Here is a 25,733-nt window from a genome sequence, read left to right as displayed (position 1 = left end):
GTTTTCTTTCCCAGTCTCACAGTAATGCAGTGGTGGGGGGAAAGAAGACTGTGGGTTGCACAGTGATGCATTCTTTTCTTTCTGTATTTGTAAGGTATAACAGGGTGGTAAGACTTCAAGGCTTTAGGATTTGAAATACTGCACCTTAATTCTAAACAGACTAATCCAGTTGAGAACTGCAGGAACTCAGCAGACAGTGAAACCCGCCATAGTCACCTCTGCTTAGGACTTCATCTCAGAATGAAAGGAAATTTTGAAACGCATGCAACTTTGAATTTGGCAACACATTACATCAGATAGATGGAAAAGAAATATGCATCCTCAGTGCCTTTACATATGAGATTTGGGTGTCTGTGACAATGAATACTTATTTTGAATTAGGACTTTGTGATTCCAGCAGTTCTGAGAATCAGTCAAGCTAGATTTTGTCAAGCAGCAACGAAACACAGACTCAGCACACTAATTGTGCCCCTTCCCCCCCATTTGTTTGCTTGCATAAAGCAGTGGCACAACATTCCAATGAGTTCTACAGAACTCCTAATGGGGGAATGAGTCAACTCAGTATTTGTGGCAAAGGAAAAGTATTCATTACCCCTATAGGGTAGGGAATGAAGATCTTGACAATAAAGGAGATCATAAAGTAAGGTTTGGAAAGAAATTTTCTCCAAAAGAGTGCCTAAAGGCTGCCCAGGAAAGTGGTGGAGTCACTGACCCTGCGGTGTTCAAGAAACATGGAAATGTGACTGAAGAACATGATTAGCTGGCATGGTCATATGGACTGATGGTTGGGCTAGATGACTTTAGAAGTCTTTTCCAACCTTTACTGATTCTATGATTCTATGATTTAAGCTATAAGCTGAGGGATGCTGGTGAACAGGGCTACAGGGAAGCATAGGGCTAATGTCTATCTGAAAAAGCCAGGAGGAAATAAAAAAGCCAAGTGCAATAAAATATGGAAAGTACATTAGACTGTCCACAAACTCTGCTGACAAGTACAAGCTTGAGCAGAAGTAGAGCAAGACTTCCCGGAAGATTTCAGGTTATAGGCCATTCTCAGTCGCTCTGGTCAAAATCTTGATCTTTCCAGGCCACCCAGAGCAGGGGGTACCCAGGACCACGTCCTGGTGGGCTTTGCAGATCTCCATGGAACAGACCCCACAACATCTCTGGGCAACCAATTCAATGCAAATGTTTCCAAGCCAAATATTGGAAGTCAAAAGAATAAGACGAGGAAAGAAAAAATCTTGGCAACATGCGAATTCATGGAGACCTCTGTCATTATGCAAGCTGGGTTAGACACCACACCGGAGCCACTTCCACCTGGCAAACCCCCTCACAGAATTCTTCACATTCCTGTTCCTGAAGCTGTAGATCAATGGATTTAGCTCAGGCACTACAGTGGAGTAAAACACGGCAAAGAGCTTGTCATTGCTCAGAATGTTGCTATGCCTTGTAAATAAGTTCAGAGCAAGGATAGAATCATAGAATCAGAGAATCCTTAGAGTTAGAAGGAACCTTTAAAGGTCAGCTAGTCCAACTCCCCTGCAATGAATGGGACATCCACAGCTTGACCAGGTTGCCCAGAGCCTGACCCAGCTATCCTTGGAAGTCTCCATGGACAGGGCATCCACCACATCTCTGGACAACGTGTTCCTGTGCCTCACCACTCTCACCATAAAAGACTTTTTCCTTATAGCTAATCTAATTCTACCCTCTTTAAGCTTGAAACCATTTCTCCTTGTTCTATTATACAGACCCTGCTAAAGAGTTCGTCCTCTTCTTTCCTGTATCTCCCCTTTAGATTTGAAAAGCCACTATCAGATCACCTTGGAGCCTTCTCTTCTCCAGCTTGAACAGTCCCTAGGTGCAAACTTCTGCTATGCAGCTGATCCACATGAAGTCTTTGCTAAAATGCTGTGATCCAAGCTTACACTTTGCTTTCTCGAATCTCATGAGGTTCGCAAGGTCCAGCTTTAGATTTATCAAGGTCTTGCTGGATGACATCCCTTCCTTCTGCCATAACAGCTGCACCACTCAGCTTTGTGTCTGGTCCACAAACTTGCTGAGGGTGCACTCGATTTCATAATCTATGTAATTGATCAAGAACTGAAAGATTATCAGACCAAGAAAGACCCCTGGGGTACACTGCTCATTACCAGGCTCCACCTGGACATAGAGCCATTTACTGCTATCCACTGGCTGCAATCTTTCAAGCAATCCATTATCCACTGAATAGTTCACCCTTTAAATCCATACGTCTCCAATTTAAAGATAAAGAAGTGGTGGGGAGACAACGTCAAAGGCCTTGACCTCCCATTTTCCAGGCTGTGCTGATCATTTGACCTGTGCTTTGCTGAGCAGAACCAACCCCAATTTTCAACATATTGAAGAAGGTTTGGAAATAAGTACTTTGTTTAGGTGTTTTATTTTGTTCCATGTATGTTCCAAAGCAGACAGGAACAAGTTGTCTGATGAGTGGGATCCAACCAAAGCGTGTTAGCTTGACTTACGCAAAGCTCTTCCAGCAGGCCTGGGCTCCAGGCCCTTGCCATCCAGCTGGTTAAGGCTATTTCCATCACAGGTGATGATGCTCCCCTTCCCAGAGCAGAAAGTGTTCTTTGGAGACCAACCACCCTTCAAGGACTCATTGGCTTAACAAGCCCTTCTGGGGCTTACCAAGAAAGTGTCCTCATCCTGAGAGCTGCTCAGCAGGCTTGGAGTCAACTGCACTGATCTTTCCTAACAAGCCCTGAGAGACTCATTAGTGGGGACTAACAAGAAACTTGCTTCCTTGTTAACAGCAAGGAGCTCCTCTACAGCCACTTTCTTTGTCAGAGTTGGTCCAAAGGCAAAGAGGGTCACTGTATTGCTGCGTGAGATGCTCAGGGCAATCATTTGGGCATGGCTGACAGCAGCTGGATGCTATTTCAGGTTCCCCTGATTAAAGCACCGACAGCCCACCCCTCTGCTTGAATCTCAAACTCCAGGTCAAGGTGTTTTGCAGGACCCTCTCACTCTGCTCTTGGGTCTGCTTGGGGCACTTCTTTGTTTTCCTACCCAACGTTTCATCCTATTCCAGACACGTCTCTGTCCTACTGCTTGAGTCAGCTGAATTAGGACTTCCAAAGCTTGTTGGTCGCATAACACGTATCGTATGACTTCTTTTAGAGGAAAAATCACATGATTCCACAACACTGAGATAAAGCAGTTTGCATTCATACAACAGAACAAGAGGGCACACAGGTTACAGTCCAGGTAAAGTTAATTCTTGCAGCAAATTGTTGTTACAAAGCCTAGTGTTTATTTCCCTGGCAAGGCTGACAGAGGGGAAGAAATGGGGATTTGGAGAATGTTATAGGAATGGCATTGCCTCACTCATCAACAGAATCCAAGTTCCTTCTGCAACCCAGGGCATCAGGTGGACTGTGTGTGCCTCATTCCCATTACTCAGGATCAGAAGGGCTTCAGTTCCTGAAATTACACATATCAGACTATAAATACACAGAAAACTAACTGCAGCAATGACGACTGAGTCAGGTCAGGAAAAGGCCTGCTCTAAGAGGCAGCCCACAGCAAAGCATTGAGGAACACAGTCAAGATTTTCCATTCCTTCCTCCCCTCATTCATTCATGGAATCACTGGAGAGTGTTCTTTCTTTTCATGACGCAGCACAGCAGAAATGCAGGGGTAGAAACATTTCTGAGAAGACGTCTCCATTCCCCCAAATCACTCAGGACACCTGTTTGTCAGAGACACGCTTCCTCCCCAGCACTTTCCCTAGAGCGTCCTTTACCTCCTGGTTCCTCAGGCTGTAGATGAAGGGGTTCAGCATGGGGATCACCATGGTGTAGAACACAGAGGCCACCTTGTCCAGGTCCTGGGAGTGCCTGGAGCTGGGCCGTGAGTACATGGAAGCAGCAGACACATAGAAGAGGGTGACAGCGGCCAGGTGGGATGCACACGTGGAGAAGGCTTTGCGTTTGCCTGCAGCCGTGTGCATCCGGAGGACAGTGAGCAGGATGTAGGTGTAGGAGACGAGGATGGTCACGCTGGTGATGAGCATGTTGAAGCCGACCACCAGAAACATCACAATTTCATTGACGGTGGGGTCTGTGCACGAGATGGCGTAGAGCGGGGGACCGTCGCAGTAGAAGTGATTGATGAGGTTGGGACCACAGAAGGACAGCCGCAGTGCAAACCCCGTGTGAATGGTGGCGTTCGCAACGCCAGCAAGGTAGGAGCCAGCAACCAGCAGGGCGCAAACTCTGCTGGACATGGAGAAGACGTAGAGCAGAGGGCTGCAGATGGCCACGTAGCGGTCGTACGCCATTGCGGCCAAAAGATAGCACTCTGTGGTGGCAAAGACAGCATAGAAATAAAACTGCGCCAAGCATGCAGCGTGGGAAATGACTTTCTGTGATGCTGGGAGGTCTGAGAGCACTCGGGGAGTGATTGAGGAGGAATAGCAGATATCGAGGAAGGACAAGCTGCTCAGGAAGAAGTACATGGGAGTGTGAAGCCGGGAGTCCAGCCTGATCAGTGTGATCATGCCCGCATTGCCTAGCAGAGTGACCGTGTAGATCAGCAAGAAGACCATAAAGAGGACGGCCTGGATGCCCCTCTTCTCAGAGAATCCCAAGAGCACAAATTCAGCAATGAGGCTGTGATTTCCCTTGGCCACCATCACAACACAGTTGCAGCTGGAAAGCAGAGATGTGAAGAAGCACAAAACCAGCATGTTTCCTTTTTGCCCCACACTCCAAGATCAAAGGAATTGTCTTTTTATCGGGAAACATAAAGCATGCAGGCTGCAACCAAAGGGAAACAGATTAAATGTCTCAAAACACAAGTAAGCAATGTGAATGGTGCAATATGTTTGTTTTATTCTGGTCATATTTTGATTTGGTAATGTCACTTTGCAAACTGGAATTTGTCTTCTCCTTGTTTAAGTTTGTCACTCTTTAGATCCAAAGAGATAACCAAATTATTATATAAACCAATATTATATCAACCAGCTCCCCTTTTCTGTCCTGTGATGACAACATTTCTGTGAAAATACTGAATTGAGAAAGGCAAGGGAAAGGGTTATAAAGATCAGTACCACTGCAAGCCCCAGCAATGGAAGGTGAATGCACAGAGCAAGCTACTTAGAATGCGGTTTAAAAAACTTATCACAGTACCAAGCCTATGTCTTCCCAAAAGAAAAGTTATGTAGATGGTGGGAGGAATTGCTCACTGAGGAATCCATTGCACACAATGTCAAACTCTAGCCTAGGAAAGGAGTGTTCTGCGCTTGGAAAATTCAGTGCATAAGCCCTTGTCTGACTGATACATGAGTCTCTTCAGTCTGGATTTAGAGAAACTGAGGCTTCACAGACCTTTGTATTCCTTTCCAGGTTTTGAAGCTCACATGCAGCAGAACCATCAGCCATGTTGCCAGGAGTGCTGCAGATGCTTGCTGCCCTGGAGCCTGCCAAGTGGAGCTCTGACCATCCAATGCCTGCTGCTGGCTCTCTGTCATCTCTGACAAGCAGGGCTTTGGACGGTCAATGCCTCGGCTTCTCCAAGCCTCCTGCCTTTTGCTCACTGTGCAATTACAGCAAAGACAGGCATTGCAATTAGCTGAGACTGTGGGCTTTTCCTTAGTGCTGGCAGCTGCCTTCAGGTTAGAAAAGCTGCTTCTGGATCCCTGGGCTGTGTTCAAGAGACTCTGACCTTGGGCAAGTGGTTGCCCTGCAAAGAGGCTCCTGCCAAAATCCTCCCTTCCTCACAGCTCAGCTCTCCATGGGGCCCTGTGGCTGACATTGGGCGATGCTCCCCAACTCACCTGTTGGCTCATAGCTCAGGACCCTTCCCAGTTTGTGGAGGCACAAAGTTGAGCCTTGTTCTCACCTGCACCTACAGGTGTTTCTCACCTATGAGGTGAGAAATAAGCCCGTGTCTCCCCTTGTTAGTGTGAAGCTCACGAACAATTTGTGAGCCATAAAGGGCATCAACTCCGGACCCAGAGAAGCTGTTGTTTATATGATGCTTTCCTGCAAAAGTGGGGCCGATTCCTCCCCCTGGTTTGATTGTGAAGGAGATCTCTCTGGGGAGCAGATAACTTTGGAGACAGCTCCTTTAGGAGGAGACTTGCACTAAACAGTAAACATGATCTAATTCAGCACGTTAACTGAAAGCCTGAGAGTTCTTCCTCCTTCTTTTCAGGTGTGATTTGTGTCATAAACACATGGGGAAAATAAAAAAACGATGCATGCATTTGTGAAGGACACCTGAGCATCAGCACGGGGAGCCACAGCTGTCCTTGATGCCCTTCAGAAATGCCCCTGGGGGTGATGGCCTCAGACAAATTCCACATTTGCCACGACTCCACGTCTGCCCATCGGCCCCGGCTGCCAAGCAGCAAGTGGAGAACGCTGTAAATTTTTTCCAGAAAATAATTTTCCCCATGGGAAGGACGTTGGACATAGGGCAGATGAATCACAGCCTCCACACGCGTGGTTGTCTCCATAAGGGGATCTAGTGGTGACTAACCCAGGCAAGAAAGCCTACAATTAGAATTGGTGAATTCTACTCAAGCCTCATTCATGAACCTGCAAGCAAAAGTTATTATTCAGCTGCAGCTGGGATGGCAAAGACACGCTGCCTGGGCTGTTGTTGGACAAGACAGTCAAAACCACACTTCAGGTTTATTGAAGGAAAGCATAGCCTTAGTCAACAACTGAGAACATTTTCAATCAACTTGTGAAAATCACCATTTTACCCTGATATATATATTTTAATGAATATAGAGGATCTATCATTATTGTGTTGGAATTTACTGTAAGTTCATCTCCCTGTGCAGGTATGTGTAGTACTCATAATATCTCTTCACCAGCAGTGGAAGAGTTTCTACTACTGCTCTTCTTCCTTTCCTTCATCCTACCTAAATTCAAAATTACAAGTCATTCCTTCTCCAGTGGACTCAGCCCTTGGAAAAGCATCATCCACACAATGCCCAGCCCAAGGCAAAATAGGTTCTTCTCAGGAGAGGTGCAGGAACGTACAATGCCCCTGTTGCATCAGGCGTCCAACGATCTGCTGTGATGTGTGGCACCTGTTGGAATGTGGTTGAAGGGAGACTGCTGGCAATGGCTGCAGGAGGGGACCTTCCTCACAGCTCTGCTCAGAGCACTCCTCACCTCCGTGTTCCGCAGGCTGTAGATGAAGGGGTTGAGCATGGGGGTCACCACCGTGTAGAAGACGGAGGCTGTTTTCCTTTCCTCTTCCGCGCGACTGGAGAGAGGGTGGAGGTACAAGAAAGCTGCGGAGCCACAGAAGAGGCTGAGAGCGGTGAGATGGGAGGTGCAGGTGAAGAAGGCTTTGTGCCGGCCCTGCGCAGAGCGGATGCTGCAGACGGTGAGCAGGAGGAATGTGTAGGAGACAAGGATGGCCAAGGCCAAGAAGGCAACGAGGAAGCCCGCACACGAGAGCATCAAGACCCGGTTGAGCCAGGTGTCAGTGCACGAGAGCTGCAGGAGCGGTGGGATTTCACAGTAGAAATGTTTCAGCACATTTGGGCCACAGAAGGACAGCTGGAGGAGAGCTGTGGTGTGCACCAAGGCGTTCAGACTGCCAACCACGTAGGAGCCAACCACCAGCTGCATGCAGACCCTGCGGGACACGACAACCAAGTAGTGCAGAGGCCAGCGGATGGCCACGCAGCGGTCGTATGCCATGATGGCCAGAAAGAAGGCTTCCGTGGTGACGAATACTGAATAGAAGAAGAGCTGTGTGAGGCAGCCGTGGAAAGAAATGACTTTCTGCTCAGTGAGGAGTCCCAGCAGTAGCTTTGGAGTTATGCATGTGGAATAGCAGACGTCCAGGAAGGAGAGGTGGCTGAGGAAGAAGTACATGGGTGCGTGAAGATGAGGGTCAGTCCTGATGAGGACGATCATTCCAAGGTTCCCCACCAGAGTGGTGATGTAGATGAGGAAGAAAACCACAAAGAGCAGCTCCTGCATAGTGGTGAAGCCCAAGAGGACAAACTCTGTCACGCCAGAGTGGTTTCCCCCTGCCATGCTCCCGGTGCCAGTTCTTACTGGCAGAAAAAATTACAGCTCCTCTCCATGGGGAAACGTCAATACGATAGTATTGCACCTTTCTTTGCCACTTTCTTTGTTGTAGCATTCAACAGATTAGACGCCACACCAAAGTGGTTTTACAACTCTCTAGTGACATGATTGGATCCATTAAGGTGAGGCCAGCATCCTTCATTGCCACTGCACGAACTCACAGTTTCAATCGAAAACTTCCCCTTCTAATCTGAATTATTAATCACTTTCACAAAGATGGCTATCTCTGATAAGATGTGTCTCTCAAAATCTCAGTGAATAGACATAAATCACTGTCTTCCCCTGATCCCAGCATCTAATTCCTCAAGGCACTATGTATCCAGCAGGGAAAGAGATCCCCTATTGCATATATACACACATACTTTCATTAAATATCCATAGCCTTTCACAAAGGGTGGAGAATCCTTCCTTTCACTTGCTTGGCTGTTTGCATTCTTGCATGTCCTCTTTTTCCAAGCAAAATGAATCCATGGTTCTATGGTTCCTGTGCCTTCTCACCCGTGCCCTTCAGAGCTCACATCTGGGTTTCCCTGCTCTGCATGAGGAATCAGAGTTTGCTGGGATCTAAACTCTGTCTCTGCTCTGCTCCTTCTGAGCTCAGCCAGATGGCAGTCACCTAAGGTTACACCAGCACCAGGCTTAGAGGTATCGTTTCATGTCCATTGCCGTCTTCCTTCTCTTTTTTCAAATGTCTTACACTCTTTTTATTCATTTCCTTTGCCTCAGTGCAGTGGAGCTTCTGCACTTCTCCTTCCTATTGCCATGAATCCAGGCACAGACAAAAACTCATCCGCCGGGTGCTGACAGAGGATCCTGGAAGGGATACGCACAGCTTTCCTGCTGCTGGCAAAGACACTCAGCCTCACATCACCCAGCACACATCTGCCCCAAACGTTCTCAGAAAATCACCCTTGCTGGTCTGTTGCATTCTGCCTCCTCAGAAATGCACTCCCTGCTGCTCGGGCTGAAGCTGCTGTAAAGGCTCCACCGCTCTGCCACCAGAACAGAATCCTGTTGCATCCCCTGGTGTGGCAGGCAGATTTAAGTTTTATCCCACACCCACAGCACAAATTACCAAAGGTGCGCTGGGGCACCTCAAAAGCACTCTGCCTTCCCCAGAGACCCTGCTTAGTTGAATTTTCCATTTCTTCTTTAATACATTCTTTCACCATTGCTTTCCAGAGGAAGAGCCCCTGAGCTGCTCTTTCCAGCAGCACTCCTGTGGTCACAGCACTCACAACTCTGCAGGCTGATCCAAGGGCAGGATGCACCACTGCTACGCCGCATGGTGGGCTCTCCTGTTTCACACAGCACAATATCAAGGGTGTTGAGTCGTGGGTATGGACTGTGAACATGTGAACATGTGAAACCAGCTGCATTAAGTCCAGACAGCATATAAGTTATTCCTTTATTATTTATTTTTAGCAATGGCCACGTACCTTACCATTCAGTGTCTCTGTAATTTTACTACATAACCCTTATTTCTGCTCTTCTGATAAAAATAAACAAAGGTAATAATTTTCACAAAAAAAGAACAGAAAAGAAGTAAGCCTCATGTGTCCTCCACTGGAGATTACCTTCAAACATTCAATTCCACTCTACTTTAGTCCATTCCATTCCATTCCATTCCATTCCATTCCATTCAATTTTTTTTTAGCCTATTCCATTCTATTCCACTCCACTCCATTTCACTCAATTCCACTCTGCTGCATTCCACTCTATTCTATTCCATTCTATTCCATTCCACTCCATTCAATGACTTTCTACTCATTCCATTCCATTCCATTCCATTCCATTCCATTCCATTCCATTCCATTCCATTCCATTCCATTCCATACCACTTCATCCCACTCCACCCAATTCCACTCCAATCCACTCCATTCCATTCTATTCCATTCCATTCCATACCACTTCATCCCACTCCACTCCACTCAATTCCACTCCACTCCGCTCCATTCCACTCCACTCCAGTCCATTTCATTCCATTCCATTCCATTCCATTCCATTCCATTCCATTCCATTCCATTCCATTCCACTCCATTCTATTCAAGTTCATTTCTTCCTACGTTCCGTTCCATTCCATTCCATTCCATTCGATTCGATTCGATTCGATTCGATTCCATTCCATTCCATTCCATTCCATTCCATTCCATTCCATTCCATTCCTTTCCATTCCATTGCGTTTCTTTTACTCCATTCATCTCATTCCACTCCACTCCACTCCACACCATTCCATTTCTTTTATTCCATTCATCTCATTCCACTCCATTCCACTCCATTCTATTCCATTCCACTCCACTCTATTCAAGTCCATTTCTTTCTATTCCATTCCATTCCATTTCACTAAATTCCATTTCATTTCATTCTACTCCATTCTTCTGAAGTCCATTTCTTTCTACTCCATTGCATTCTGTTCCATTCCATTTCTTTTACTTCATTCATCTCATTCCCTTCCCTTCCCTTCCCTTCCCTTCCCTTCCCTTCCCTTCCCTTCCCTTCCCTTCCCTTCCCTTCCCTTCCCTTCCCTTCCCTTCCAGTCAGTTCTATTCCACTCTATTCTATTCTAGGGAAATCTACACGAATTCTAATGAAATCCTTCTGGCTGAGAAATAAATGGAAATAAATGTCATTTTTTCTAACCTTCTCTCATCCTCCATTCTACAATCCTCCACCACACCATCAGTTCTCTACGCTTTAATACACAACTGATCAGTTGTTTCTTCAGGAAGATTCCAGCTCTCCCCGTCAGTCCTCTTGAAGCAGCTTTCCTTATGGCCAAGGCTGCAGATGTGGTGTGGAGAGTCCTTCAACCCACAGGCTTTGCAGCCCTGGTGGCCATCTTGGCCACAAGGAATGGGGGTGGCTCACCTTCAGATGGGTGCTCACCACAGCCCTCATGTCCTTCTCTGACCAGCTGCTCTACAGCCCACCCTGGAGGCAGGGAAGTCCCCCATAGTGGCCAGGCGCTGGCATTGCCCCTTGTGGAGGTTCGGGTGATTCCCATCTGCCCGTTTGGGATGCCATCTTGGGCAGCAAAGAGCAAAACCAAAGGGAAAGGCAGAGGAGTTAGGAGGGAAGGTGCCGCCTCAGCATGCTGCTTGTTTCCTCCTGCTGTTGTTTCATTGCTCTTCATTTCTCAACATTCAACATGCCTTCTGAAACCTGAGGAGAACCCAAAGCACACGTGTCTGACTTATCAGTGAGCTGCTTCCCACTCAAAGCTGTGCCTAAAGCAGCGGGAGCTGCGTCAGTCAGGCGCTTCCAAGTGCCTGGAAACTGCAAGGAGAAAGATGGAAAGATCTCTAATGCCCAGGAGGAGTACCATCTCTGAGGAGCTGAGAAAGGTGATGTCAGCCCCAGTAAGAGGTGGATGGGCAATTGCACGTATCCACTGGAGGAGAATAAAACCTGGAGCTCCACCACAAGGCATCGCTCTGGGTGCCCTGAGAATGAGCAGAGAGATGCTCCGTTGCTGGAGCCCAGATACAGACACAGGTGTGGCTGTGTGTCTCAGGATGGGTGGAGGAGGCCTGAACAGCATGACAAGAGGTGGGTGAAGGCATGTTGTTCGTAGACTGGGATTTCCCTTCTGTTTGTGCATCCTGCAGGTTTTCCACCTAGCTTCTATTTCATCACAAATATCTTCCATGAAAGCACAGAAATGGCAGAAGTGGAACATTCTGTATAGTATTCCTTTCCAATGGTGCTGGCTTTGTACAGATACATTCTTTGGAAATGCTGAAAGCTCAGGATTATGTCCAAATTTTGGCAGGATTGAGAGTTGCTTGGCTGGAAGGGGCAGCAGAGAAGAGCAGAAAAGACTTCCTTTCTATTTGCATGTGATATCTACTACATGTGGGGGCAACTCTACAACCATTCCTCTAAGAATAATGCAAATGTCTTTATTTGTGACTCAGGAAAGACATCAGCCAATGCAGGTTTCCCATGTGCAAGAGGGGCCTCCACCACAGCCACTCCGGTTTCTGCTACTTCCATCACTAGTGACTTCCACTGACCATGGCATGGACAAATCACTCCGTGGCGACAGACTTTACTCTCGTGGGGTTCGGTGATCGCCCTGAGCTGCAGGAAGTGCTCCTCGTGGTGTTCCTCATCGTGTACCTCATCAGTCTAATGGGAAATGTGGGAATGATCCTCTTAATCAACTGCGAACCCAGGCTGCACACCCCCATGTACTTCTTCCTCAGCCACCTGTCCCTCCTGGACATCAGCTTCTCCTCCAGCATCACCCCAAAGTTCCTTCTCAGTGTCCTGACAGGGAGCAGAACCATCTCCTACAGGGGTTGTCTCGCTCAGTTTTACTTCTACGTCGCCTTTGGCACAGCAGAAGCCTTCCTCCTGGCCGCCATGGCATATGACCGCTACGTGGCCATCTGCAACCCGCTCCAGTACACACTGGTGATGTCGCAGGGATTGTGCCTGCGCCTGGTGGCCGGCTGCTATGCTGCAGGGGCCCTCAACTCCACCGTGCACACAGTAGCCATGCTTCACCTCTCCTTCTGTGCCTCCCGCCGCCTGGACCACTTCTACTGCGAAGGGCCGCTGCTCTTTGCCCTCTCGTGCTCTGACACCAGCATCAACGATGTCTTGATGCTCGTCTTTGTCAGCTGCATGGTGGGCACCACCAGCACGGCTGTCCTGCTGTCCTATGGCCGCATTCTGGCCGTCGTGCTGCAGGCCCGCTCCCCCAGCACCAGGCGTAAGGCCTTCTCCACCTGCACCTCCCACCTCTCGGTCACTGTCCTCTTCTACGGGGCCGTCGCCTTCATGTACATGCGGCCTGCAGCCACGAGGTCAGTCAAGCTGGACAAAGTGGCTTCCATCTTCTACACTGCTGTCACCCCCATGCTCAACCCCTTTGTCTACAGCCTAAGGAACAAAGAGGTGAGGGCTGCCCTGAGCGGGGTGAGGAGGAAGGCACTGCTCATGTGCCACAGACACTGGGGCAGCTTTTAGCTGGGTGGCCAGCTTTCCATGGAGAGGGCCTGGAGGAAAGGGAAGGTGCTGGAGCGTTGAGGGGTCTGTCCTAGAGAAGGTGGGATGAAGGCAGTGGTGGGAGAGCCTCACAACAGAGCTGTGCTGGTTGTTTTCAGCGTTACAGGGCAAAGCTGAACTGACTTTTGGAATCAAAGAGGAAAAGCATCTCTTTATTTGCTCATCTCTTACTGACAAATTCCAGCCAACCTGAAGGGATATGACTGCTCTTTAGAAAGGATTGTTTTTCTCTTCTGCTAGACAGAAGCAGACCACCAAGCATGGAACCTCAGGAAAGCCTGAGAACTGCCATGTGGAATGCTTAAAAGAAGTTCAGTCGGAAGTTGTCATTATTTGATAACAAGAGCTCATTGTCACCTAACTCATATGTTACATCTCACGCACACTTGTCAGTTCTGTTGGGGTATCTCTTTGTCATGTTTCTCTGAGCGTAGCTCTGAGAGGTCAGCATGGAGGACAGCCCAATGCAGATCTCTGGAACCCACTTAGCAGCACTGCTGGAAGTGGGGATGTAATTATTAAAGCTCAAAAGAGGAGGACGTCCATCACAAGGAAGCGGGGGCTTTGGGGACTTTGGGATTACCCTTCTTGAAGGACTCCCCAGAGAAGCCGGGCATGGTGCAATGCTGGGAGATGAGCACTCAGAGATGGGGCAGAATGCAATACCCACCAGATTCAGAGATTTGGACCTTTCCCATAACTAAACTGAGAACAGCCAGAGAATGGACCACTGCAGGAAAAGAATTTTAGCACCGTTTCCTCCATATAGAATATATTGGCCACGTGGTGTGATTAGACACTCTGTATCTCTAATAAACGTCGTGTGAGAGGCGTTCTGGTGTCTGTGTGCTCTGCATGGTGTTAATGTTCCTGCTGAACCCCTTTAACTGCACCTGAGGAACTGGGAAGTGAAGGATGAGGGGATGAACTGTGGAGGCTGGGAAATAGACAATATACTTCTTAAAAGAGGAAAATGGGTGATTGCACATCCCCAAAGATATGTCTACAAGAAGAGCACCTACCTTTTCTTCTTTATGTTTGTATCACAGCCTCTACAGGAGGATACAACAAAGGAGCATAAGCTCTTCGGATCCTGAAATGCTTCGGATGTTAGAGGAGTACTGACTTGCTCTTATTTGGACAACAAGTTCTCAATTTCAAGAAGTAGGTGAGCCCAATCCCACACACATTCTCCAATCCCATATTCTAAATGGGAGAATGCATGTTTCTGAATCGCAGCCAAGTGTGGAGGATGTGCGCAGTGTGCTTCAGTTTGCCTCACAGTCTACAAAATACGCATGAACATCTGTGCTAAGGCAATGAACAGCAATACAGTTGAGGCCTGAAATGTCCTTGAAAAGGTCCAAAGGTGAGAAGAAGTACGAGGAGCATTCCCAGCTCCCTCCCTCCAAGGGTGGCTCTGCATCTCCCCTGCCATGCCCAGCAGAGTTTGGAGAGCAGGGCTGTGGTGACAGCTTGACCTGTGCTTTGCTGAGCAGAACCAACTCCAGTTTTCAACATATTGAAGAGGGTTTGGAAATAAGTACTTTGTTTAGGTGTTTTATTTTGTTCCATGTATGTTCCAAAGCAGACAGGAACAAGTTGTCTGATGAGTGGGATCCAACCAAAGCGTGTTAGCTTGGCTTACACAAAGCTCTTCCAGCAGGCCTGGGCTCCAGGCTCTTGCCATCCAGCTGGTTAAGGCTATTTCCATCACAGGTGATGATGCTCCCCTTCCCAGAGCAGAAAGTGTCCTTTGGAGACCAACCACCCTTCAAGGACTCATTGGCTTAACAAGCCCTTCTGGGGCTTACCAAGAAAGTGTCCTCATCCTGAGAGCTGCTCAGCAGGCTTGGAGTCAACTGAACTGATCTTTCCTAACAAGCCCTGAGAGACTCATTAGTGGGGACTAACAAGAAACTTGCTTCCTTGTTAACAGCAAGGAGCTCCTCTACAGCCACTTTCTTTGTCAGCGTTGGTCCAAAGGCAAAGAGGGTCACTGTATTGCTGCGTGAGATGCTCAGGGCAATCATTTGGGCATGGCTGACAGCAGCTGGATGCTATTTCAGGTTCCCCTGATTAAAGCACTGACAGCGCACCCCTCTGCTAGAATCTCAAACTCCAGGTCAAGGTGTTTTGCAGGACCCTCCCACTCTGCTCTTGTGTCTGCTTGGGGCACTTTGTTTTCCTACCCAACATTTCACCCTATCCAGACACTTCTCTGTCCTACTGCTTGAGTCAGCTGAGTTAGAACTTCCAAAGCTTGTTGGTCGCATAACACGTATCGTATGACTTCTTTTAGAGGAAAAATCACATGATTCCACAACACTGAGATAAAGCAGTTTGTATTCATACAACAGAACAAGAGGGCACACAGGTTACAGTCCAGGTAAAGTTAATTCTTGCAGCAAATTGTTGTTACAAAGCCTAGTGTTTATTTCCCTGGCAAGGCTGACAGAGGGGAAGAAATGGGGATTTGGAGAATGTTATAGGAATGGCATTGCCTCACTCATCAACAGAATCCAAGTTCCTTCTGCAACCCAGGGTATCAGGTGGACTTTGTGTGCCTCATTTCCATTACTCAGGATCAGAAGGGCTTCAGTTCCTGAAATTACACATATCAGACTATAAATACACAGAAAACTAACTGCAGCAATGACGACTGAGTCAGGTCAGGAAAAGGCCTGCTCTAAGAGGCAGCCCACAGCAAAGCATTGAGGAACACAGTCAAGATTTTCCATTCCTTCCTCCCCTCATTCATTCATGGAATCACTGGAGAGTGTTCTTTCTTTTCATGACGCAGCACAGCAGAAATGCAGGGGTAGAAACATTTCTGAGAAGACGTCTCCATTCCCCCAAATCACTCAGGACACCTGTTTGTCAGAGACACGCTTCCTCCCCAGCACTTTCCCTAGAGCGTCCTTTACCTCCTGGTTCCTCAGGCTGTAGATGAAGGGGTTCAGCATGGGGATCACCATGGTGTAGAACACAGAGGCCACCTTGTCCAGGTCCTGGGAGTGCCTGGAGCTGGGCCGTGAGTACATGGAAGCAGCAGACACATAGAAGAGGGTGACAGCGGCCAGGTGGGATGCACACGTGGAGAAGGCTTTGCGTTTGCCTGCAGCCGTGTGCATCCGGAGGACAGTGAGCAGGATGTAGGTGTAGGAGACGAGGATGGTCACGCTGGTGATGAGCATGTTGAAGCCGACCACCAGAAACATCACAATTTCATTGACGGTGGGGTCTGTGCACGAGATGGCGTAGAGCGGGGGACCGTCGCAGTAGAAGTGATTGATGAGGTTGGGACCACAGAAGGACAGCCGCAGTGCAAACCCCGTGTGAATGGTGGCGTTCGCAACGCCAGCAAGGTAGGAGCCAGCAACCAGCAGGGCGCAAACTCTGCTGGACATGGAGAAGACGTAGAGCAGAGGGCTGCAGATGGCCACGTAGCGGTCGTATGCCATTGCGGCCAAAAGATAGCACTCTGTGGTGGCAAAGACAGCATAGAAATAAAACTGCGCCAAGCATGCAGCGTGGGAAATGACTTTCTGTGATGCTGGGAGGTCTGAGAGCACTCGGGGAGTGATTGAGGAGGAATAGCAGATATCGAGGAAGGACAAGCTGCTCAGGAAGAAGTACATGGGAGTGTGAAGCCGGGAGTCCAGCCTGATCAGTGTGATCATGCCCGCATTGCCTAGCAGAGTGACCGTGTAGATCAGCAAGAAGACCATAAAGAGGACGGCCTGGATGCCCCTCTTCTCAGAGAATCCCAAGAGCACAAATTCAGCAATGAGGCTGTGATTTCCCTTGGCCACCATCACAACACAGTTGCAGCTGGAAAGCAGAGATGTGAAGAAGCACAAAACCAGCATGTTTCCTTTTTGCCCCACACTCCAAGATCAAAGGAATTGTCTTTTTATCGGGAAACATAAAGCATGCAGGCTGCAACCAAAGGGAAACAGATTAAATGTCTCAAAACACAAGTAAGCAATGTGAATGGTGCAATATGTTTGTTTTATTCTGGTCATATTTTGATTTGGTAATGTCACTTTGCAAACTGGAATTTGTCTTCTCCTTGTTTAAGTTTGTCACTCTTTAGATCCAAAGAGATAACCAAATTATTATATAAACCAATATTATATCAACCAGCTCCCCTTTTCTGTCCTGTGATGACAACATTTCTGTGAAAATACTGAATTGAGAAAGGCAAGGGAAAGGGTTATAAAGATCAGTACGACTGGAAGCCCCAGCAATGGAAGGTGAATGCACAGAGCAAGCTACTTAGAATACGGTTTAAAAAACTTATCACAGTACCAAGCCTATGTCTTCCCAAAAGAGAAGTTATGTAGATGGTGGCAGGAATTGCTCACTGAGGAATCCATTGCACACAATGTCAAACTCTAGCCTAGGAAAGGAGTGTTCTGCACTTGGAAAATTCAGTGCATAAGCCCTTGTCTGACTGATACATGAGTCTCTTCAGTCTGGATTTAGAGAAACTGAGGCTTCACAGACCTTTGTATTCCTTTCCAGGTTTTGAAGCTCACATGCAGCAGAACCATCAGCCATGTTGCCAGGAGTGCTGCAGATGCTTGCTGCCCTGGAGCCTGCCAAGTGGAGCTCTGACCATCCAATGCCTGCTGCTGGCTCTCTGTCATCTCTGACAAGCAGGGCTTTGGACGGTCAATGCCTCGGCTTCTCCAAGCCTCCTGCCTTTTGCTCACTGTGCAATTACAGCAAAGACAGGCATTGCAATTAGCTGAGACTGTGGGCTTTTCCTTAGTGCTGGCAGCTGCCTTCAGGTTAGAAAAGCTGCTTCTGGATCCCTGGGCTGTGTTCAAGAGACTCTGACCTTGGGCAAGTGGTTGCCCTGCAAAGAGGCTCCTGCCAAAATCCTCCCTTCCTCACAGCTCAGCTCTCCATGGGGCCCTGTGGCTGACATTGGGCGATGCTCCCCAACTCACCTGTTGGCTCATAGCTCAGGACCCTTCCCAGTTTGTGGAGGCACAAAGTTGAGCCTTGTTCTCACCTGCACCTACAGGTGTTTCTCACCTATGAGGTGAGAAATAAGCCCGTGTCTCCCCTTGTTAGTGTGAAGCTCACGAACAATTTGTGAGCCATAAAGGGCATCAACTCCGGACCCAGAGAAGCTGTTGTTTATATGATGCTTTCCTGCAAAAGTGGGGCCGATTCCTCCCCCTGGTTTGATCGTGAAGGAGATTTCTCTGGGGAGCAGATAACTTTGGAGACAGCTCCTTAAGGAGCAGACTTGCACTAAACAGTAAACATGATCTAATTCAGCACGTTAACTGAAAGCCTGAGAGTTCTTCCTCCTTCTTTTCAGGTGTGATTTGTGTCATAAACACATGGGGAAAATAAAAAAATGATGCATGCATTTGTGAAGGACACCTGAGCATCAGCACGGGGAGCCACAGCTGTCCTTGATGCCCTTCAGAAATGCCCCTGGGGCTGATGGCCTCAGACAAATTCCACATTTGCCACGACTCCACATCTGCCCATCGGCCCCGGCTGCCAAGCAGCAAGTGGAGAACGCTGTAAATTTTTTCCAGAAAATAATTTTCCCCATGGGAAGGACGTTGGACATAGGGCAGATGAATCACAGCCTCCACACGCGTGGTTGTCTCCATAAGGGGAACTAGTGGTGACTAACCCCGATAAGAAAGCCTACAATTAGAATTGGTGAATTCTACTCAAGCCTCATTCATGAACCTGCAAGCAAAAGTTATTATTCAGCTGCAGCTGGGATGGCAAAGACACGCTGCCTGGGCTGTTGTTGGACAAGACAGTCAAAACCACACTTCAGGTTTATTGAAGGAAAGCATAGCCTTAGTCAACAACTGAGAACATTTTCAATCAACTTGTGAAAATCACCATTTTACCCTGATATATATATTTTAATGAATATAGAGGATCTATCATTATTGTGTTGGAATTTACTGTAAGTTCATCTCCCTGTGCAGGTATGTGTAGTACTCATAATATCTCTTCCTTTGAAGGATTCACCAGCAGTGGAAGAGTTTCTACTACTGCTCTTCTTCCTTTCCTTCATCCTACCTAAATTCAAAATTACAAGTCATTCCTTCTCCAGTGGACTCAGCCCTTGGAAAAGCATCATCCACACAATGCCCAGCCCAAGGCAAAATAGGTTCTTCTCAGGAGAGGTGCAGGAACGTACAATGCCCCTGTTGCATCAGGCGTCCAACGATCTGCTGTGATGTGTGGCACCTGTTGGAATGTGGTTGAAGGGAGACTGCTGACAATGGCTGCAGGAGGGGACCTTCCTCACAGCTCTGCTCAGAGCACTCCTCACCTCCGTGTTCCGCAGGCTGTAGATGAAGGGGTTGAGCATGGGGGTCACCACCGTGTAGAAGACGGAGGCTGTTTTCCTTTCCTCTTCCGCGCGACTGGAGAGAGGGTGGAGGTACAAGAAAGCTGCGGAGCCACAGAAGAGGCTGAGAGCGGTGAGATGGGAGGTGCAGGTGAAGAAGGCTTTGTGCCGGCCCGGCGCAGAGCGGATGCTGCAGACGGTGAGCAGGAGGAATGTGTAGGAGACAAGGATGGCCAAGGCCAAGGAGGCAACGATGAAGCCCGCACACGAGAGCATCAAGACCCGGTTGAGCCAGGTGTCAGTGCACGAGAGCTGCAGGAGCGGTGGGATTTCACAGTAGAAATGTTTCAGCACATTTGGGCCACAGAAGGACAGCTGGAGGAGAGCTGTGGTGTGCACCAAGGCGTTCAGGCTGCCAGCCACGTAGGAGCCAACCACCAGCTGCATGCAGACCCTGCGGGACACGACAACCAAGTAGTGCAGAGGCCAGCGGATGGCCACGCAGCGGTCGTATGCCATGATGGCCAGAAAGAAGGCTTCCGTGGTGACGAATACTAAATAGAAGAAGAGCTGTGTGAGGCAGCCGTGGAAAGAAATGACTTTCTGCTCAGTGAGGAGTCCCAGCAGTAGCTTTGGAGTTATGCATGTGGAATAGCAGACGTCCAGGAAGGAGAGGTGGCTGAGGAAGAAGTACATGGGTGCGTGAAGATGAGGGTCAGTCCTGATGAGGACGATCATTCCAAGGTTCCCCACCAGAGTGGTGATGTAGATGAGGAAGAAAACCACAAAGAGCAGCTCCTGCATAGTGGTGAAGCCCAAGAGGACAAACTCTGTCACGCCAGAGTGGTTTCCCCCTGCCATGCTCCCGATGCCAGTTCTTACTGGCAGAAAAAATTACAGCTCCTCTCCATGGGGAAACGTCAATACGATAGTATTGCACCTTTCTTTGCCACTTTCTTTGTTGTAGCATTCAACAGATTAGACGCCACACCAAAGTGGTTTTACAACTCTCTAGTGACATGATTGGATCCATTAAGGTGAGGCCAGCATCCTTCATTGCCACTCCACGAACTTACAGTTTCAAAAGAAAACTTCCCCTTCCAATCTGAATTATTAATCACTTTCACAAAGATGGCTATCTCTGATAAGATGTGTCTCTCAAAATCTCAGTGAATAGACATAAATCACTGTCTTCCCCTGATCCCAGCATTTGATTCCTCAAGGCACTATGTAGCCAGCAGGGAAAGAGATCCCCTATTGCATATATACACACATACTTTCATTAAATATCCATAGCCTTTCACAAAGGGTGGAGAATCCTTCCTTTCACTTGCTTGGCTGTTTGCATTCTTGCATGTCCTCTTTTTCCAAGCAAAATGAATCCATGGTTCTATGGTTCCTGTGCCTTCTCACCCGTGCCCTTCAGAGCTCACATCTGGGTTTCCCTGCTCTGCATGAGGAATCAGAGTTTGCTGGGATCTAAACTCTGTCTCTGCTCTGCTCCTTCTGAGCTCAGCCAGATGGCAGTCACCTAAGGTTACACCAGCACCAGGCTTAGAGGTATCGTTTCATGTCCATTGCCGTCTTCCTTCTCTTTTTTCAAATGTCTTACACTCTTTTTATTCATTTCCTTTGCCTCAGTGCAGTGGAGCTTCTGCACTTCTCCTTCCTATTGCCATGAATCCAGGCACAGACAAAAACTCATCCGCCGGGTGCTGACAGAGGATCCTGGAAGGGATACGCACAGCTTTCCTGCTGCTGGCAAAGACACTCAGCCTCACATCACCCAGCACACATCTGCCCCAAACGTTCTCAGAAAATCACCCTTGCTGGTCTGTTGCATTCTGTCTCCTCAGAAATGCACTCCCTGCTGCTCGGGCTGAAGCTGCTGTAAAGGCTCCACCGCTCTGCCACCAGAACAGAATCCTGTTGCATCCCCTGGTGTGGCAGGCAGATTTAAGTTTTATCCCACACCCACAGCACAAATTACCAAAGGTGCGCTGGGGCACCTCAAAAGCACTCTGCCTTCCCCAGAGACCCTGCTTAGTTGAATTTTCCATTTCTTCTTCAATACATTCTTTCACCATTGCTTTCCAGAGGAAGAGTCCCTGAGCTGCTCTTTCCAGCAGCACTCCTGTGGTCACAGCACTCACAACTCTGCAGGCTGATCCAAGGGCAGGATGCACCACTGCTACGCCGCATGGTGGGCTCTCCTGTTTCACACAGCACAATATCAAGGGTGTTGAGTTGTGGGTATGAACTGTGAACATGTGAACATGTGAAACCAGCTGCATTAAGTCCAGACAGCATATAAGTTATTCCTTTATTATTTATTTTTAGCAATGGCCACGTACCTTACCATTCAGTGTCTCTGTAATTTTACTACATAACCCTTATTTCTGCTCTTCTGATAAAAATAAACAAAGGAAATAATTTTCACAAAAAAAGAACAGAAAAGAAGAAAGCCTCATGTGTCCTCCACTAGAGATTACCTTCAAACACTCAATTCCACTCTACTTTAGTCCATTCCATTCCATTCCATTCCATTCCATTCCATTCCATTCCTTTTCCTTTTTTCCCATTCCATTTCATTTCTTTTTAGCCTATACCATTCTATTCCACTCCACTCCATTCCACTCAATTCCACTCTGCTGCATTCCACTCAATTCTATTCCATTCTATTCCATTCCACTACATTCAATATCTTCCTACTCATTCTATTCCATTTCATTCCATTCCATTCCGTTCCGTTCTGTTCCGTTCCACTCTGTTGCACTGCACTTCACTGCATTGCATTGCATTGCATTCTACTCCATTCTATACAATTCCATTTCTTTTTTCCCCATTCCATTCCATTCCATTCCATTCCATTCCATTCTATACCACTCCACTCCACTCCACTCCACTCCATTCCATTCCATTGTATTCCATTTCATTCTACTCCGTTCTATTCAAGTTCATTTCTTTCTATTCCATTCCCCACTCCATTCCATTCCATTATATTCCATTTCATTCTACTCCATTCTATTCAAGTTCATTTCTTTCTATTCCATTCCATTCCATTTCACTCCATTCCATTCCATTTCATTGTACTCCATTCTTCTGAAGCCCATTTCTTTCTACTGCATTCCATTCTATTCCATTCCATTTCTTTTACTTCATTCATCTCATTCCATTCCATTCCATTCCAGTCCAGTCCAGTCAGTTCTATTCCACTCTATTCTATTCTAGGGAAATCTACATGTATTCTAATGAAATCCTTCTGGCTGAGGAATAAATGGAAATAAATGTCATTTTTTCTAACCTTCTCTCATCCTCCATTCTACAATTCTCCACCACACCATCAGTGCTCTACGCTTTAAAACACAACTGATCAGTTGTTTCTTCAGGAAGATTCCAGCTCTCCCCGTCAGTCCTCTTGAAGCAGCTTTCCTTATGGCCAAGGCTGCAGATGTGGTGTGGAGAGTCCTTCAACCCACAGGCTTTGCAGCCCTGGTGGCCATCTTGGCCACAAGGAATGGGGGTGGCTCACCTTCAGATGGGTGCTCACCACAGCCCTCATGTCCTTCTCTGACCAGCTGCTCCACAGCCCACCCTGGAGGCAAGGAAGTCCCCCATAGTGGCCAGGCGCTGGCATTGCCCCTTGTGGAGGTTCGGGTGATTCCCATCTGCCCATTTGGGATGCCATCTTGGGCAGCAAAGAGCAAAACCAAAGGGAAAGGCAGAGGAGTTAGGAGGGAAGGTGCCGCCTCAGCATGCTGCTTGTTTCCTCCTGCTGTTGTTTCATTGCTCTTCATTTCTCAACATTCAACATGCCTTCTGAAACCTGAGGAGAACCCAAAGCACACGTGTCTGACTTATCAGTGAGCTGCTTCCCACTCAAAGCTGTGCCTAAAGCAGCGGGAGCTGCGTCAGTCAGGCGCTTCCAAGTGCCTGGAAACTGCAAGGAGAAAGATGGAAAGATCTCTAATGCCCAGGAGGAGTACCATCTCTGAGGAGCTGAGAAAGGTGATGTCAGCCCCAGTAAGAGGTGGATGGGCAATTGCACGTATCCACTGGAGGAGAATAAAACCTGGAGCTGCACCACAAGGCATCACTCTGGGTGCCCTGAGAATGAGCAGAGAGATGCTCCGTTGCTGGAGCCCAGATACAGACACAGGTGTGGCTGTGTGTCTCAGGATGGGTGGAGGAGTCCTGAACAGCATGACAAGAGGTGGGTGAAGGCATGTCGTTCGTAGACCGGGATTTCCCTTCTGTTTGTGCATCCTGCAGGTTTTCCAGCTAGCTTCTATTTCATCATAAATATCTTCCATGAAAGCACAGAAATGGCAGAAGTGGAACATTCTGTATAGTATTCCTTTCCAATGGTGCTGGCTTTGTACAGATACATTCTTTGGAAATGCTGAAAGCTCAGGATTATGTCCAAATTTTGGCAGGATTGAGAGTTGCTTGGCTGGAAGGGGCAGCAGGGAAGAGCAGAAAAGACTTCCTTTCTATTTGCATGTGATATCTACTACATGTGGGGGCAACTCTACAACCATTCCTCTAAGAATAATGCAAATGTCTTTATTTGTGACTCAGGAAAGACATCAGCCAATGCAGGTTTCCCATGTGCAAGAGGGGCCTCCACCACAGCCACTCCGGTTTCTGCTACTTCCATCACTAGTGACTTCCACTGACCATGGCATGGACAAATCACTCCGTGGCGACAGACTTTACTCTCATGGGGTTCGGTGATCGCCCTGAGCTGCAGGAAGTGCTCCTCGTGGTGTTCCTCATCGTGTACCTCATCAGTCTAATGGGAAATGTGGGAATGATCCTCTTAATCAACTGCGAACCCAGGCTGCACACCCCCATGTACTTCTTCCTCAGCCACCTGTCCCTCCTGGACATCAGCTTCTCCTCCAGCATCACCCCAAAGTTCCTTCTCAGTGTCCTGACAGGGAGCAGAACCATCTCCTACAGGGGTTGTCTCGCTCAGTTTTACTTCTACGTCGCCTTTGGCACAGCAGAAGCCTTCCTCCTGGCCGCCATGGCATATGACCGCTACGTGGCCATCTGCAACCCGCTCCAGTACACACTGGTGATGTCGCAGGGATTGTGCCTGCGCCTGGTGGCCGGCTGCTATGCTGCAGGGGCCCTCAACTCCACCGTGCACACAGTAGCCATGCTTCACCTCTCCTTCTGTGCCTCCCGCCGCCTGGACCACTTCTACTGCGAAGGGCCGCTGCTCTTTGCCCTCTCGTGCTCTGACACCAGCATCAACGATGTCTTGATGCTCGTCTTTGTCAGCTGCATGGTGGGCACCACCAGCACGGCTGTCCTGCTGTCCTATGGCCGCATTCTGGCCGTCGTGCTGCAGGCCCGCTCCCCCAGCACCAGGCGTAAGGCCTTCTCCACCTGCACCTCCCACCTCTCGGTCACTGTCCTCTTCTACGGGGCCGTCGCCTTCATGTACATGCGGCCTGCAGCCACGAGGTCAGTCAAGCTGGACAAAGTGGCTTCCATCTTCTACACTGCCGTCACCCCCATGCTCAACCCCTTTGTCTACAGCCTAAGGAACAAAGAGGTGAGGGCTGCCCTGAGCGGGGTGAGGAGGAAGGCACTGCTCATGTGCCACAGACATTGGGGCAGCTTTTAGCTGGGTGGCCAGCTTTCCATGGAGAGGGCCTGGAGGAAAGGGAAGGTGCTGGAGTGTTGAGGGGTCTGTCCTAGAGAAGGTGGGATGAAGGCAGTGGTGGGAGAGCCTCACAACAGAGCTGTGCTGGTTGTTTTCAGCGTTACAGGGCAAAGCTGAACTGACTTTTGGAATCAAAGAGGAAAAGCATCTCTTTATTTGCTCATCTCTTACTGACAAATTCCAGCCAACCTGAAGGGATATGACTGCTCTTTAGAAAGGATTGTTTTTCTCTTCTGCTAGACAGAAGCAGACCACCAAGCATGGAACCTCAGGAAAGCCTGAGAACTGCCATGTGGAATGCTTAAAAGAAGTTCAGTCGGAAGTTGTCATTATTTGATAACAAGAGCTCATTGTCACCTAACTCATATGTTACATCTCACGCACACTTGTCAGTTCTGTTGGGGTATCTCTTTGTCATGTTTCTCTGAGCGTAGCTCTGAGAGGTCAGCATGGAGGACAGCCCAATGCAGATCTCTGGAACCCACTTAGCAGCACTGCTGGAAGTGGGGATGTAATTATTAAAGCTCAAAAGAGGAGGACGTCCATCACAAGGAAGCGGGGGCTTTGGGGACTTTGG

The 25,733-nt window shown here is 48.2% G+C and overlaps 6 protein-coding genes across 6 annotated transcripts; 2 read left to right on the top strand and 4 right to left on the bottom strand.

The window, feature by feature from the left end:
* Positions 1-3,576: 3,576 nt before the first annotated feature.
* Positions 3,577-5,037, bottom strand: LOC149917717 (olfactory receptor 5B21-like). Its single transcript, XM_090142023.1, has one exon. The coding sequence runs from the start codon at positions 4,736-4,738 to the stop codon at positions 3,731-3,733; it is 1,008 nt and encodes a 335-aa protein (XP_089998149.1). The 5' UTR covers positions 4,739-5,037; the 3' UTR covers positions 3,577-3,730.
* A 2,024-nt stretch (positions 5,038-7,061) lies between these two features.
* Positions 7,062-8,227, bottom strand: LOC116238613 (olfactory receptor 5AR1-like). Its single transcript, XM_090141992.1, has one exon. It carries the CDS (start codon positions 8,058-8,060, stop codon positions 7,062-7,064), a length of 999 nt encoding a protein of 332 aa, XP_089998118.1. The 5' UTR covers positions 8,061-8,227.
* Positions 8,228-11,333: 3,106 nt separating this feature from the next.
* LOC149917716 (olfactory receptor 5J3-like) lies at positions 11,334-13,902 on the top strand. The gene has a single exon (XM_090142022.1). It carries the CDS (start codon positions 12,132-12,134, stop codon positions 13,089-13,091), a length of 960 nt encoding a protein of 319 aa, XP_089998148.1. The 5' UTR covers positions 11,334-12,131; the 3' UTR covers positions 13,092-13,902.
* Positions 13,903-15,582: 1,680 nt separating this feature from the next.
* On the bottom strand, positions 15,583-17,236 carry LOC149917715 (olfactory receptor 5B21-like). The gene has a single exon (XM_090142021.1). The coding sequence runs from the start codon at positions 17,000-17,002 to the stop codon at positions 15,995-15,997; it is 1,008 nt and encodes a 335-aa protein (XP_089998147.1). The 5' UTR covers positions 17,003-17,236; the 3' UTR covers positions 15,583-15,994.
* A 2,102-nt stretch (positions 17,237-19,338) lies between these two features.
* On the bottom strand, positions 19,339-20,337 carry LOC149917714 (olfactory receptor 5AR1-like). The gene has a single exon (XM_090141991.1). It carries the CDS (start codon positions 20,335-20,337, stop codon positions 19,339-19,341), a length of 999 nt encoding a protein of 332 aa, XP_089998117.1.
* A 3,820-nt stretch (positions 20,338-24,157) lies between these two features.
* LOC149917713 (olfactory receptor 5J3-like) lies at positions 24,158-25,167 on the top strand. Its single transcript, XM_090142020.1, has one exon. The coding sequence runs from the start codon at positions 24,158-24,160 to the stop codon at positions 25,115-25,117; it is 960 nt and encodes a 319-aa protein (XP_089998146.1). The 3' UTR covers positions 25,118-25,167.
* Positions 25,168-25,733: the final 566 nt, after the last annotated feature.

The sequence above is a fragment of the Phasianus colchicus genome, chromosome 5, assembly GCF_987193195.1.
Source record: "Phasianus colchicus chromosome 5, bPhaCol1.hap1.1, whole genome shotgun sequence".
In the NCBI taxonomy this organism is placed as follows: Eukaryota; Metazoa; Chordata; class Aves; order Galliformes; family Phasianidae; genus Phasianus; species Phasianus colchicus.
The sequence above is the reverse complement of the archived record's forward strand: the minus strand, read 5'-3'. Positions and strand labels throughout refer to the sequence as shown.